Raw genomic sequence first — 14,022 nt, forward strand, 5'->3', positions numbered from 1 at the left:
TATGGAAAGGCAAGAACAATGCCTCCCTTGAGAAGAGGGGAAAAAAAAAAGTCTAGCGCAGTCACAATTTTGATGTAAAATTTAAATCATCCCTCCACATCCTGTGGACTTAGAGCTGTCAGAGAGGCAAAACCCATGCTCAAATGGAAAAAGCCTTTTATTTCCTTAAAAAGTATATCCTTTCAAACTATAATAACAAGTTTTAGAACCACAAATCTTCAGGCTAGATTATTCAAAGTAATTTATAAATGATTGGAACAAAAGGACTTTGACATTTTTAACCCGTAGATGGCTGAAGGTTAAATGTTCTTTTTCTGTTTATTTCTGATTAATGGCAGATGTGTAACAATAAATAATCATAGCAAATTACTATTTATGGTTTTGTATTGTTTTCTTCCAAACTCCTGCATTTGGTCATTTTACCTACAACTTAAAATAAATTTCTCTTCAACACAGAAAGGTCAGTAATTTCTATTATGCTTTCTTCAGTAGGTTTGGTTGAGATTTAGTGTATTTGACAAAAAGATCCTGTGATCAAATGTTTAATAACACAAATATAGATGTTTCTGTTTTTGAAATGAATACAATTATAACAATTACTAAACAACTCAAATAAAGCTAGTTTTTTTGTTTGTTTGTTTGTTTTTAAGTAGAAAGAGCTTATTGCCATATTCTTGTGTGGTAAATCACAAGAGAAGTTTTGAAAAATTATTTTTTCAAGAAAACCTATAGTTCTGTAAAAACAGGTACTAGTTCTCTTTATGAAAGTGGCTTTGTAGTTCGGAATCATAAAAGTTCTCCTAACAAGTTTGTCAGAATTCAGTCTTGTCAGACAGACTTACAATGAATTTTAACTTTTCTAAGTATTAGAATATTATATAGAATAATTACAGAAGAGTCTAATTAAATTGAGTACTCGACCTACATCTTTATTTATCAGGAATACTGTAAATAAATAAATACCGTTGCTTTAGGCACTTAAGTATGAATTAATTTTGAAATCATATAATAAAACATAAAGATGAAAACTCTTAGCTGTCAGATACATTTGTTTAACTAAATTTTGGTTCTAAAACCCAGTTATTTTTTACTTACAATAAAGTGATCTTATTTAGAAAAGTCTCTGATGTTCTCCATCCAATAATATACAGTCTAATTTTGGAGTAAACCCTTAGTGATTTACAGGTATCAGTGAGACAGTAAGAAAGGAATGTGGAAAAAAATCAAATTTTCAATTCTGAGTCATTGAAGGATGGAATTTTGCTACCATAAAACTATTTCTAAAGGCTTACCTTTGGTATCTATTCCCTCCTTTAGAAAACAAAAGGAAATGGATATTTTAAAGTTAATTTTATTACTTCAGGCGCATTCATTCAAGCACTTCTGAAATATCCTGTGTCCAACTGAAAAATAGGCCCTGATATCTTTCAGGTACTGACAAGAATTAAGTTCTGTTTCTGAGACTTAGCTTATCTCTCTTTAACTTCTGGGTTTTTTTTTTCTTCTTTTTCTACCTCATTTTTTGCCATTCTTATCCCTACCTCCACCTCTGACTCTGTTGAGCTGGACAAATCTGAAGAAAGCTGTTTGTTAAAAGCAGAGATGCTAGTGGAGAGAAGGGCAGAGAGGTGGTGAAGCAGTTATGGAAATGGTGCCATTCTTATCAGAAAGAAGGAATGTTATAATGAGCCACTGGATCTCAATGCAGAGAACATGTCAGAAACGAAACATATGACAAAGTAAACACAGGAATCAGCCTTGGTAAAGGTCACTTTGAAAGTTCATGGTGACTACAACATTTTTAATTAACACACTTTTAAAAACAGTTTAAACCTTTGTAATACTTATTAAAATTTTTCTGTTGACTCAAATTACATTTCTGAACAGAATAATAAATTTAAATAGCTGTAGCTCAAAAGTCACTCCCATTTTCAGATTCCAGTGTTATGTTAATTTTGTTGATAAATACTAGTAGAAATAAACTCAGGTGAAATGTATAGTAAGGATTACAAGGGAATCTATTCTTATTTATTACTCTGTTGTCTGTTTTTATGTATCTATGAAATCTGTTTCTACTTCTATTTACAGTTTATGCGAGGACCTGATGGACTTGTTCGTGCCTCTAAATAACAATATAATGAATGAGGTCTTTGTATGTGGGAAGTAAATGGTACAGAAGTATAGAGAGTGGCTCATCCTCTTTCAGAAACTGATTGTAGAAAGGATTTCAGAAAAGAAAAATATTATAAAAGTTTGAAAGACTACATGCTTACCGTAAATAAATTTTCTATTTAAAAGACTTTTGAATATTACATCTGACAGACTTGGTTATAAAATTTACATGGAATAGTCACAGAGTAAACACAGAGCTGATTCCAAACTTATTAGGAAAGTGAAGATATTTAAAGCATGGAAGAAGGGAAAAGAAAGCATAAAATATGAATAATAATAGCTGAAATGATATGCTAAGCTTGTGTAATTTTGTTTGTATGTCACATAGAAGTGTTGGCTGTTTGATTTATTTGAATCAAAACCTGTCCATTTATACTAAATATCTATGTTGATTCCCCATATGGAAAGTTAATATTCAATTGTGAAGAATCTCTGATAGCAATAGAGGTTAATTCCTAATCTTGATTAGTCTTCTTATAATATCCTTAATTACAAAAGGAACCAGAGAAGTAAATGCAAATATCCTGAACAAAAGTCTTATTACTAGAAAATCTTGAGGCACATAACTTGTAGAAAAGTAGTGTAATCTTTGGATATGCAGGGTGGCCAATTTTTACTCTACTTTGTAATACCTGTATTTGTTGTTTCTTTAAGAAGATGCAACCTTTCAAATATTTTCAGTTATTTTTAAAATATGTCCTGCTGTGTTTAAAATTTAACATGAGAGAGTGAATATTAAAAACAAGTATTTAGGAGAGCAGTTAATGGAAGTTATACATGAAATGTCATGGGCCAGAATTATAAAAGTTCATATTCAGAATGTTTAGTTTTGTATAATGTAGAGAATGCCTCTCATGCTTCGCACATCGCTGACTTCTCTGTGCTCAATCCTTTTTATATGCTGTTTCCCCAAAGTTGGGTGGCCCTAAAGATTCAGGGTGCTCCCCTCAATTTATTTTCTATTTTTCTTTGGAGAAACAATCTTAATCTTTTAATCTTGAGCTGCTGTCTGTTATAGTGAAGACCAAGTAATGTAACAAAAGATATTTAACCACTTTGTGACTCAGTTTCCTCTTTTATAGAACAAGAATAATAAGAATACTGACACAGAGCATTATGGGAGAAGTCAATGAGAAATAATTACAATTTTTGTTTAACGCTCTCTTTATGTTTAAAAGACTAGACTGCCTTAGTTCCACAGAAGGCCTGCATTACTGATTATATGCTATTTCTTTTTCAAAATCCTACGATCAGCAACATTTTATTTCTAAAACTGAATTTCATATTTTCCTCCAAATAGGCCTAATTTTTGTATTTTTCTCATTAGCAGTATTATTGCCTGAATTATACGGACAAGTAATCTATCTTTGAATTATCTCATCCATTCTTCTCCTCCTCTGGTTCCCACCCTCCCCTTTCTATCACTTACTAGTTTTTGAGGGTTTTTTCGCCCTAAAATATGATTTTGATTTCGTTACTTTGTGGCTCACAAACCATCACCAGTTCACTTCTGCCTCTAGTTATCAACTTCAAATTTTGGTTTAACCATTCAACATTGGAAGATTTTAACCAGAATCATTATCGTCTGTCCCCTGCCTTTCATCCATACCTGCATGTACTCTCCTCCTAGAATCTGCTACTTTAAACCACTCTACTCACTATCCAGTATCATTCTATAAGTGTCCTTAACTTGCAAATATCATTTTCCAGGCTGGAGGCTTCTCTTCTCTGTGTCTATTGCCATCTGATCCATCTTTCATTACGCTGTTGAATTCTCATAATTTATAAGAAGCATTCTCTGATTATTTTAACGAGACATCATCTCTCTTGTATCTGTCTCCCACAGTACTCCTATTTATAAAAAGTTGTTTATTTAAAATATTCTTGCTGAATTTCTTAATGATGTTGCTATCTATAGGTACATGGTAGTCCTTTAATAGACTTTTTCCATTAATAAATGTGTGAATGGGTATATGTCTTCTATTTCCATCTAAACTGTACTTCCTGAAGGGTAAACCAGAAAGGTCTTCATATCTAAGTTGCCTGTATCTTCTGTAACACAAAGGTAAACTGCCTGGCATGAAACAGACATTCATTCAATTCATAAATTTATTCATAGAAAAATACATTGAGTGCCATCTACGTTCTAGGAATTGTGATGCCATATAATTAACTGTATCTCATTCATCATAGAAGATTATATTGGGGGAAATACAGAACACTTTGGAAAGACCTTTATCACATAGTGATATCTTAAGGGTGAACCTTGTAAAAATCAGGTTTAATGGTCAAAAATGGACCTGTAATTGCTGCAATCTTTTTAAGTCCAAGATGTGCTGTGTGTCATGGGGAATTAAAGACATTCATAATGATATTCTTGCTTCCCAACTGCTTGTGTTCTAGTTTTACATACTGTAAATACTAATAGGAAGAAAAAGATTTAAAAATTAAACTATCGAATAAACATTACAGGTTATATACGGATATTTACTTTTTTCATATGGGCTACTAATGAGTGGATGTATTTTGAGGTGAAGGAGGGTTAAAGTCACTTCAGTGATGGTGGTACAGGAAGACTTCTGAAACTGCGATTTGAATTTATTCTGTATATATATATTTTTTTGAAATTTTTATACATAACTGCAAACCTTAAAAAAATAATATTATCATTCTAAAAGAATAACTGGTAGAAGGCATTGCTTCCTAGGACTTTGTCTCTGAATTAACCAGTCAAAGGTTACAATATTTAAAGAAACTTTAAAGAGAAACTGTTATATAAAGAAAGCAGTTCCTAGTCAAAGTCTTCCATTTCATGTTTGCTCCATATATGAATTTGTTTGATTTTGTACATGTCCTCATTTTCCAGAATAATCTCAGCAAAGAACATAACCTAAGCAATGTTAAATTTCAAGCAGTTAGGGAGGTGATTCCTCAGTAACAGGTTTAGTAGTAAGCAACTGTGTAGCATTTTTTTATGAAGTTACTTCACTTTACAGTCTCCTACTTTCACATTTTAAAAAGAACTATAGGATTCTACAAGTACTTTAAAAACCTAATTAAACAGGGCTTACCAGTTCCTTTACCTAGACATTTTTAAAAAGAAAGATATTATCAGTGAGCCGAATTTCCTTTTTCTCTGATAATATTGGGACATTTTCTAAGCATACTTGTCCAGCAAAAAACTATCTCTTACAACTAATCCATAGTTAGAGAATAGTAAGAGTTGCTGGTTTGGGTTAATAGCTTCATGTAACAGATACTTATTGAAAGGCTACTATTCTCAGGAAGTATTCAAAGTACTGGATCAGTAGCTATGAACACAAAGTCAGCCCTATTGGAAGTGATAGTGGGAGAGAGAGTAAACAAATAAATAAATACGAAATATGTCAGAGGGAGGAGGTGCTGGCACAGATGGAATAATCAAGGGAGGGTCGCTGGTTGGAGCTGAATGAACTGAGGGAAGAGGCAAGGGAATGGGGGGTAGGAGGACTTCAGATGGAAAAATACCAGCTGGGAGGAAATGTTTTAAGTAGTGATATACGTTCCTGCTGCTGTTGTGACAAAATACCACTTAGTGACTTAACAAGTGTTAGCAGGGCTTCTTACACAGGCTCTAGGGGAGCTTCTGTTTCATTGTCCTTTCTAGCTTCTAGAGGTCACCTACATTCCTTGGCTCATGGCCCCATCCATTTGCACAGCCAGATAGATGGTATCTTCCAATCTCTCGCTCTAACTCTGATCCCCCTGCTTGCCTCTCTTGTAAGGTCCTTTCTGGTTACTTTGGGTCCACCCAGAATATCCAGAATAATTGCTTCATCCTAATCATTTTTAACTTAATCATATCTGCAGAGTCCCTTTTGCCTTGTAAGGTAACACATTCACAGACTTTGAGGACCAGGGTTTGGACCTCTTGGGTGAGGGGCATTATATAACTATGACAACTACAAATGGTTTGCAACCTTGACTGTGCATTAGACTCTCTGGGAATCTTTAAAAATTCTGACACCCATCTGCACTCCAGACCCAGTAACATCAGAATGCCTGGCAGTGGAACCCAGCAACAGTATTTTTTAAAACCCCTCCATATAATTCCAATGTGCAGCCACAGTTGAGCCACACTTAACAACTCTTACTCTACCCCTGAGTTTGCTATACAGTCTGAGTACAACCAGAGACAGCCGACCTAGAGTGATTATCCTACACAAGGTGAGCCTTTAGCCAATAGCAATGGACTCACGTAGTTTCTTTCACGTATGGACTAGAGTAGCCTTACTGTGCAGATTGCTACAGGGACAAGCAAAGGAAAAGTGCCCTTGTAAAAGCAGGCTGCCCTCTCATGAGGGAGGTTGTTTCCTATCTAGTCCATTCGTGGACTCAGGAACTTCAGAAATGTTATAGATTAGAGAAGGGATTTGATCTATATTCCTCAGTCTCCCCTTTCCCTAAGTAAGCCTGAAACTTAACTTTATGTTATACTTTCTGGAGGTATCTCTGCAGGTTTCCTTTTGTTATTACTTCCTGTGTGAACTTCTCTCTCCATTGACCCAAGGATTTCCATTTGTCCTTCTCAGCAAAATCTAACCAGCCATCTGGCCCTCTGGTGCTTTGCTGTGCTGTCATCTGGACCTAAACCTATACTATGTTTCATTAGTATGTCTCCTTTTATTTAACATCTTCTCAACCAGTTCGTAAGCTTTTTAAAGCAGATACCCTGAATTACATTTTTTATTCCCATTCAACAAGTTTCTTTCACATGGCAAGTGGTCAGCAAATGGTTTGGATGATTTGAAGATTCCTTTTTGACCTGGCATTAAACATCAGTCCTTTCAAGATCTTCTTGTCCGTACACAACACTGAGTTAGAGACTACTATCACATCATCACAGCTCCACAAGTTAGTTTCACACTAAATAATACTTGTGTCTCATCTCAGTTTCTTGGAAGTTCTTGAGTTTTGTCCATTGGCAAGTCTAGCATCTAGCCACAATAATGACAAAAATCATCTCTGAGTGAACGTACAAGAGTGTAGTCCAGCCTAGATCCTCAGATTTTTCCGAGGTATCCTTGCACTGAAACACAGCTGGGCATTATCAGCTGCAGAAATTGGAACCTTACATATCTAATATAGACAATATATGAAAATTTGCAGTGCTTTCTTAATGCTTTTTTTTTTAATTAATGAGACTCTCCTCTGTCTGAAACAAAACCCTTGGGTAGATAAACAAAAGCTTAAGAATTTAATGTTAATGGTGACTTTGTTATCAATATTTTTAGAATTACTATGAGTCAGACTAAATATGAATAATACAACCAACAGATTGATAGATGACCCTCTACATAATTTGTCATAAATTCTATTTTTTCTGACTTAGTAACCTGTTATTAGTAACCTATTATAACCATCATCATTTTTATGATAATTAAAAAAAATCTTTAAGTATTTTTCCTGAATTGTACAAGAATCTCAAGTCCAACACATTAAGAATATTCTGTGTATCTCTGAAAGTGTAATTGTAATAAACAAGAAATACATAGTATTTTAGAATCAGTTGCCTACTGGCACTGTGACTCCTTCATGTTCAGTGTTTTAGACCTTCCTTGTACTTTCTGTCACATTTTGTGTATATATATATATACAGAGAAAAAGAGAAAATATTTATCCCATTGAAAATAAACTTAAAATGGCTAGAAGTTTTGAGAACAGTAGTGATGTCTTAATCACCTTATCTTATGTCTACTTTTGAAATTTACATTTTCATAATCATTAATAATAATAATACTAATAGAGTAGAAATCAGCAAAAAACCCATGTCTTCTGAAAGCCAGAATTTTGTCAGTTTAGGAAAGGCCAGCTGATCTAGCTTTCTGCTTTAATAACCCAGAGACTGGCTCTTGCCAATAGCCTGGAATTTTCAGGCAGTAAGAGACTATGTAAAACTGAAGTAGACACTGGAATGCCAACTTATTAATTCCAGAAAGAATGATTATGCCCACATGGACCATAAATACAATAGTTTGTGTAATAAATACATTATCTCTTTAGAGTCAAGGTACATAAGAAACCAGGAAATAATGGAAGTTCCTTCATTAATTCACTCTGATAAATCACTTTAAAAAACTTCAACATTTTAAATCTGTTCTGTCAGTCCATTTTCTATATGGAAATCAGAAGTTTGCTTGGAAACCATGGAAGCAAAATAGTGGGAGTTAACTATCTCTAGGGTTTAGAGTTACTTTGTGTAATTTAATGTATCAGTTAGGTAATAGATACAGTGTTGCCAATGAGACTAAGACTCTGCTAACTCCAGCCCTTGACTTCTCTCTCTGCGCCCTCAAACTATGCTTGGTACTAGTAAATCTTGGTAAAGAGATCAGAAATAGTCAAAGATACTGGCAATGTGATGGGCTGGTCTACTTCTGTAGAAAATTATTTATGTGGTAGTTTCTCCTCATCTTTGAATTTCCTCCTCTCTCTGTTCACCAGCTAATCAAGACCCTTACTACTAGTTTCCTCTTTAAAATTTGCTAATATATTTGATGAGTTTATTGTCAAGTATGACTGGCCAGGAAGCATTTCTTTACTGGGAGACTTCGTATTTCATGTTGATTATGCAGTTTAACTCTTAGAGGGCAATCTGCTATCCTCATTTTGGAGTTACTTTGTCTTTTGTTTTGTGAGGGTGAGGGTGAGTCACACTGTAGTTTTAAAGTTTGTAAAATAAACAACAGCTATTGTTTTCTGAGTGTGCTAAATAGTCTATCACTCTTTTCTCATATGGTAAACAGTTCATTCTCAAGAAGCATTACAAATAGATATTACACCTCATTTTAAAGATGAGTAAATTAAGAGAGATTAAAGTCTCACAGCTACTAAGTAGCACAATCAGTATTTTAATCCATGTTTGTCTGATTCCAAAGCTCTTATTTTTTTTTTTTTACTTTCTATTATTTCTTAATAGAATATCTTCAGTATTCAAATATACTTTTCTTTTGAAACTGCTAACAGTAAGAACTGCATTATTCAACAATGATTAGAGCCGTCTCTTTGGTATAGTGTATTTTAAATTAAAAAATCAGTGATATATATGAAGGAAGTGGTGTGGCAGTTAATACTTTCCTGCCTCCTGTCCTACTGTTCTAGAACAAGAAAGGATGATCCTGTAAACATACTTTGTTTGTTGAGAAAAAAAAAATCACAGCTTTTTCAAGGTCAGATCAAGTTGTATTTACAAGAGTTTTTTTTTTTAATTTGAAGTCTATACTGCTTCTATGTAAAACTTTTAATGAAAGGAAAGGAACTCTAACTAAAAATACTTCACGTATTTTTAACCTCTGATAATATTCAATCAGACTCAAGAACAAAAAAAATGCTTGGTTTTGTTCACTTTTCTAAATGCTTTATTGCGTTATAGGTATTAGCTCATTAAAACAAAACATCCTTATTTGATTATTTTCTTTTACTGAGATATTCTAGGAGCAAATAAATCTGAGAATCCACATCTAAATCTTTGATAGAACTGTGGAAATGTAATTGAAATATTTTTGTGCTCTCACATTTCTTTAACTAGTTTGCAAATTTGATAATTAGAACAAAATGCCAAAATTAGGTGATTTGGAGAGATGAGGAAAGAAGAATTCTCAAATGTTTCAAGATTAACAATGATTGTAAAATGTATTCAGTGCTTAATAAGCTTTAAACAAATATCAAACTTTTTGTCCTGTGGTCTGAGGTTTGCTTGTCACCCATATTTCTACATTTCCCAGTAATCCTACTTTTAAGAAAATGCAAATTTGTTACAACGGCAAGCATTCATTTATTTTATTTTATTTTCGATGAAAGAAATGTTAGTTATTTCCCTCCTTTTAACCGCCAACAGTATTTGCTTTTCATAGATGTTCTGTCTTCAATAAGGTCTATCAAAGTGTAAAACTAGACGGGTCTTTTTCTTTCCTTCAGAATGGAATGGTCTTTCATTGTGCAGTGTTCTTAGGTGAATTCTCTTGTTTAAGAAGCCAGAATACAAGAGAGTGCTGTATTAGTGTATTATTCTCACAACAAACAAGCGGTGCTCTGTTGCTACCTGCTTGGCCATTGTTTCTGACTGTGTGCGCCTTGCAGTGGTATTTGGATGATTTCCTGCTCTCTGCCAGCACAAAAAGGCATTTCTGTTACAATGGCCCCTAACCACACAATGACGGCATTAAGGATTTATGTGGAGGTTTCATTATTTTCTCCTCTTTTGTTCCTTCCAGGATGTCTTCCAAGCGACCAGCCTCTCCGTATGGGGAAGCAGATGGAGAGGTAGCCATGGTGACAAGCAGACAGAAAGTGGAAGAAGAGGAGAGTGACGGGCTCCCAGCCTTTCACCTTCCCTTGCGTGCGAGTTTTCCCAACAAGCCTCACTCTGAGGAATTTCAGCCAGTTTCTCTGCTGACGCAAGAGACTTGTGGCCATAGGACTCCCACTTCTCAGCACAACACAATGGTAGGTCTCTCTGGTCTGTTGTGCCTACACTCACTTTCTGACCAGCCTGCTCCGGAGATAGTTTGGCTTCAGTCCTTTGCTTTCTAATTATCATCTACTTAATAGCCACACACAAGATTTACTCCTAACATCTTAGACTTCATTGCAAGTTAATTGATTCCCATAGAGAGTAGAGTTGCTCTTGGTTCTTTTTTGTTTTTTCAGAATTTTGCTTTTGAGACACTTACCATTTAATGAGAGGGCAAAACACATAAATAGAAGAATAATGTTCAAGTAACACATTTAAAATCAGTCAGCATGAAAGTCAGATGTCATAATGTTTGTAATCAAAGGTCTTTTCAGATAGATTTATAATATGATTTGAACATTCCCACCCTGATGAATCAATGCTTTTCACTATTTTGCTTTGCCCAGATTGGACTCTGTTATTCCATACAGCACTGGAAATAGTATAGAAGATGATATTTCATAGAGACTGTAGTTTTCTAATGTGACCGCCCCAATTCCAAACTCAGTCCCATTCATGCTGTTGTTTTGATAATTCGTTAATTACCCATGCATCCAATTGCAGAATTTGCAACTCGGGAAAATTTATCTGGCCCCTCATGCTGGGGTTTGTCTCACTGTAGAAGATTAGGAACCTGATTTCATGGGTGAGAGAGACGAAGGGAGCAAAGCATCTTTAGTTGAAGCTTAAATGGCAAACACAGTAAGGCTTTTAGGTCCACTTAGGAACTTAAATACACAGAATCAGCATGTTGGCAAGGCACCAGGGCACTTAGCTGCCACCAAAGCCACCCTTGTCTTTGCAAGATGGCTGCTGGATGAATGTCACACTTTTGTGACCTTTCCTCCTCTTCTACGTCAAGATGCCAGTGCTAGTAATTTGAACCAGATTACACCAACAAAGGTATGTCTCATCACACAGTCTCATACCTTTAAAGAGTGTGCTAAATCCTTTTTTTGCATATTTTAGGAAATGATTACGTATCATAGATGTGCTTGGTGCTGAAATATGCTTACCTGTTTATGTTATTGCACTAATGTTTATAGAATTAAGTCATCGAGAATGAGAAATCTTTTAATGGCTGTGAAATAGACATTCTTCTTCATTATTCACATTATATTTAAATACTCCCATTCAACACTGTAAGCATTATAGGTCAAAATTTCTCAGGGTGTTTGTGTGCCAGTATTTTTTCACCAAGAATAATGTCTTAGCTACTCATGAAGCACTCATATAGATGTGGTGTTTTAAGCATATTATGTATATTAACTCATTCAGTCTTCACAATAATTCAATGAGGTGTTATTATTAATCCGATTTTACAGATGGGGAAACTAAGTCACTGAGAGAGATTAAATCACTTGCCCCAGGTCACAGCTAATGTGTGGACAAACCACTGCTCACCCGGGCAATCTGGCTTTAGAGTCCAGGCTTATACATTTCTGTAAGTTCTTCAGAAGAGCACATATATTCTACTTTCTGATGGTCTCTTCTTTGGCGGGTTAAATCACACTATCCGTAATTCTTCCCTTCTGTCTCTACTGTGAATTCTTATGTTACTTATGTGCAATGATAATTTTTTGCCCTCCTTTCAAAAGGGTCCAAACTAGGAAAAGACAGGGGAGAAATGGCAGTAGTTGTCGAGCAGGGTAAGGAGGGCAGACTCACCTTTTGACCCTGCATTACTCCCAATGCCTGTTCCCTCTCAATATTGGGGCCATTGCCTTCTCTTAGAGAGGCTCTATAAAGGCTGTGTCTTCATTTGGTTTTCCTGTGACCCTATTACAAATATAAACATACAAATCTGATGAGTGAATATAAATAGTGACTAGAAGAATACCACAAAGATAAGAGGAGGGAGATTATTTTAAGTATACTCCAGGTTGGATATAAGAAACATATATTAAATCACATATGTTATATTTGGCATGAAGGAAAGCTGTGAGGCGGGATGTTAGTGAAGGTTGAAACCATTTGGTTTATAATGGAGAATTCGGGTCAACTAAATAAAAACCATTAACTGCCTCCTTTGCACCAGTTTTTTTGGGGGGTTGGGAGCACTTCTGGAAATAGATTTGAATAAGAGCCAATTCCTCATCTCAAGCAACTTCATCTAGAAGAGAAGTTTTTAAGCAGGGTCTATGGCTCTTTTGAAAAGGAACAGAGAATTCTGTGTGTTCATACATGGGAGTAGGATTGTGGTTTTCATCAGATTCTTGAGCAGATCTGAAACCCCAAAGGTTAAGATTTGCTGTTTGGGAAGTTCATATAATTTGAATGATTTAACCTAGTTTTAGGGACATGAGCACTGATATTTTATCTTCCTGTACATCTAATCGGTTTCTAAATTTGCTCCTTGATCCCACCAGCTCTTCATCTCTTGACTAGACAGTTGGAAGAATCTTCTCTATGATCCCACATTTTCAGCCTCCCCTCTTTCTAGTCTTTCTTTCAATATCTGCTAGGTTTGTTTCCCTTAGAAATAAGTTGTATTATTTACCCCAACTGGAAATTAATGTGTGTCCTTGTGCTTACATGATTTAGTCTAAACCTTTTATCATAGCATAAAACTCGATACCAACTAGCACCACACCCTGGCTTTAGCCTCTGCCTCCCATACCCCTCCATGGCCCCAATGCTCCAGGTACGCCAAGCTTTTCATAAACTCTTCATGCTCAAAAACTATCATGTGACTTCGAATGGCGCACATCTATTCTTCCTACCTGGGAAACTCTCTTTCATATTTTACCTTCCTGGTTAATTGTGTTTTTACTGTAAGACTGAGTTCAAAACTGATTCTTCACTGACTTCCTATGCTGGAAAGGTGGCTGCATTATTCTTCCATCCATGACATTTGTTTATATCTTTTCTCATGGCCTATGTTCTAATTTATGTGTTAACATGTCTGTTTTTCTATACACTGTATTTCTTCTTGAAGTCACAGTCATATATAAATTTGTATTTCTGTTACCTAGCATACCATAAAAACTCAGGTTATGATTGCCGATTAAATGGTGGAGTTTATCTGGATGATTAAATAATAAATATGTTTTGGGTAAAATTGTTAACACACTCACTATTCATGGTAAATATGATGATTTCCTGAAATTTTAGAACTGAAGTAGAATGTACAATGTAATTTCAGAAGGTGTCATTATATCTACAATATATTCAGTCATTAAGCTGATTAAGATACAGCTTACCTGTTTAAAAGAATGATTGAATATATTTATAGAATTGTTTTTCAACACAAATAATTTTTTCTGGATACTAGGCGATTGTCGTAATTACGTAACAGTCTCCTTTATTTCAGTCGGAAAATGCATTCTCTATTTTTTTCCCCTATTCAGTATCTTTGA

At 34.9% G+C, this 14,022-nt stretch overlaps 1 protein-coding gene across 19 annotated transcripts in view; it reads left to right on the forward strand.

Moving 5' to 3' along the window:
* The window catches only part of SOX5 (SRY-box transcription factor 5), a 938,132-nt gene that overhangs the window by 597,515 nt on the left and 326,595 nt on the right, over positions 1–14,022 (forward strand). For all 19 annotated transcript variants that reach the window (XM_073222260.1, XM_073222259.1, XM_073222256.1 and 16 more), the window contains one exon: positions 10,425–10,656. In XM_073222260.1, the coding sequence (XP_073078361.1) occupies positions 10,426–10,656 (231 nt within the window). In that variant the 5' untranslated portion in view covers position 10,425. The remainder of the gene's footprint in view (positions 1–10,424; positions 10,657–14,022) is intronic.

This window comes from Manis javanica, chromosome 15, assembly GCF_040802235.1.
Source record: "Manis javanica isolate MJ-LG chromosome 15, MJ_LKY, whole genome shotgun sequence".
NCBI classification, from domain to species: Eukaryota; Metazoa; Chordata; class Mammalia; order Pholidota; family Manidae; genus Manis; species Manis javanica.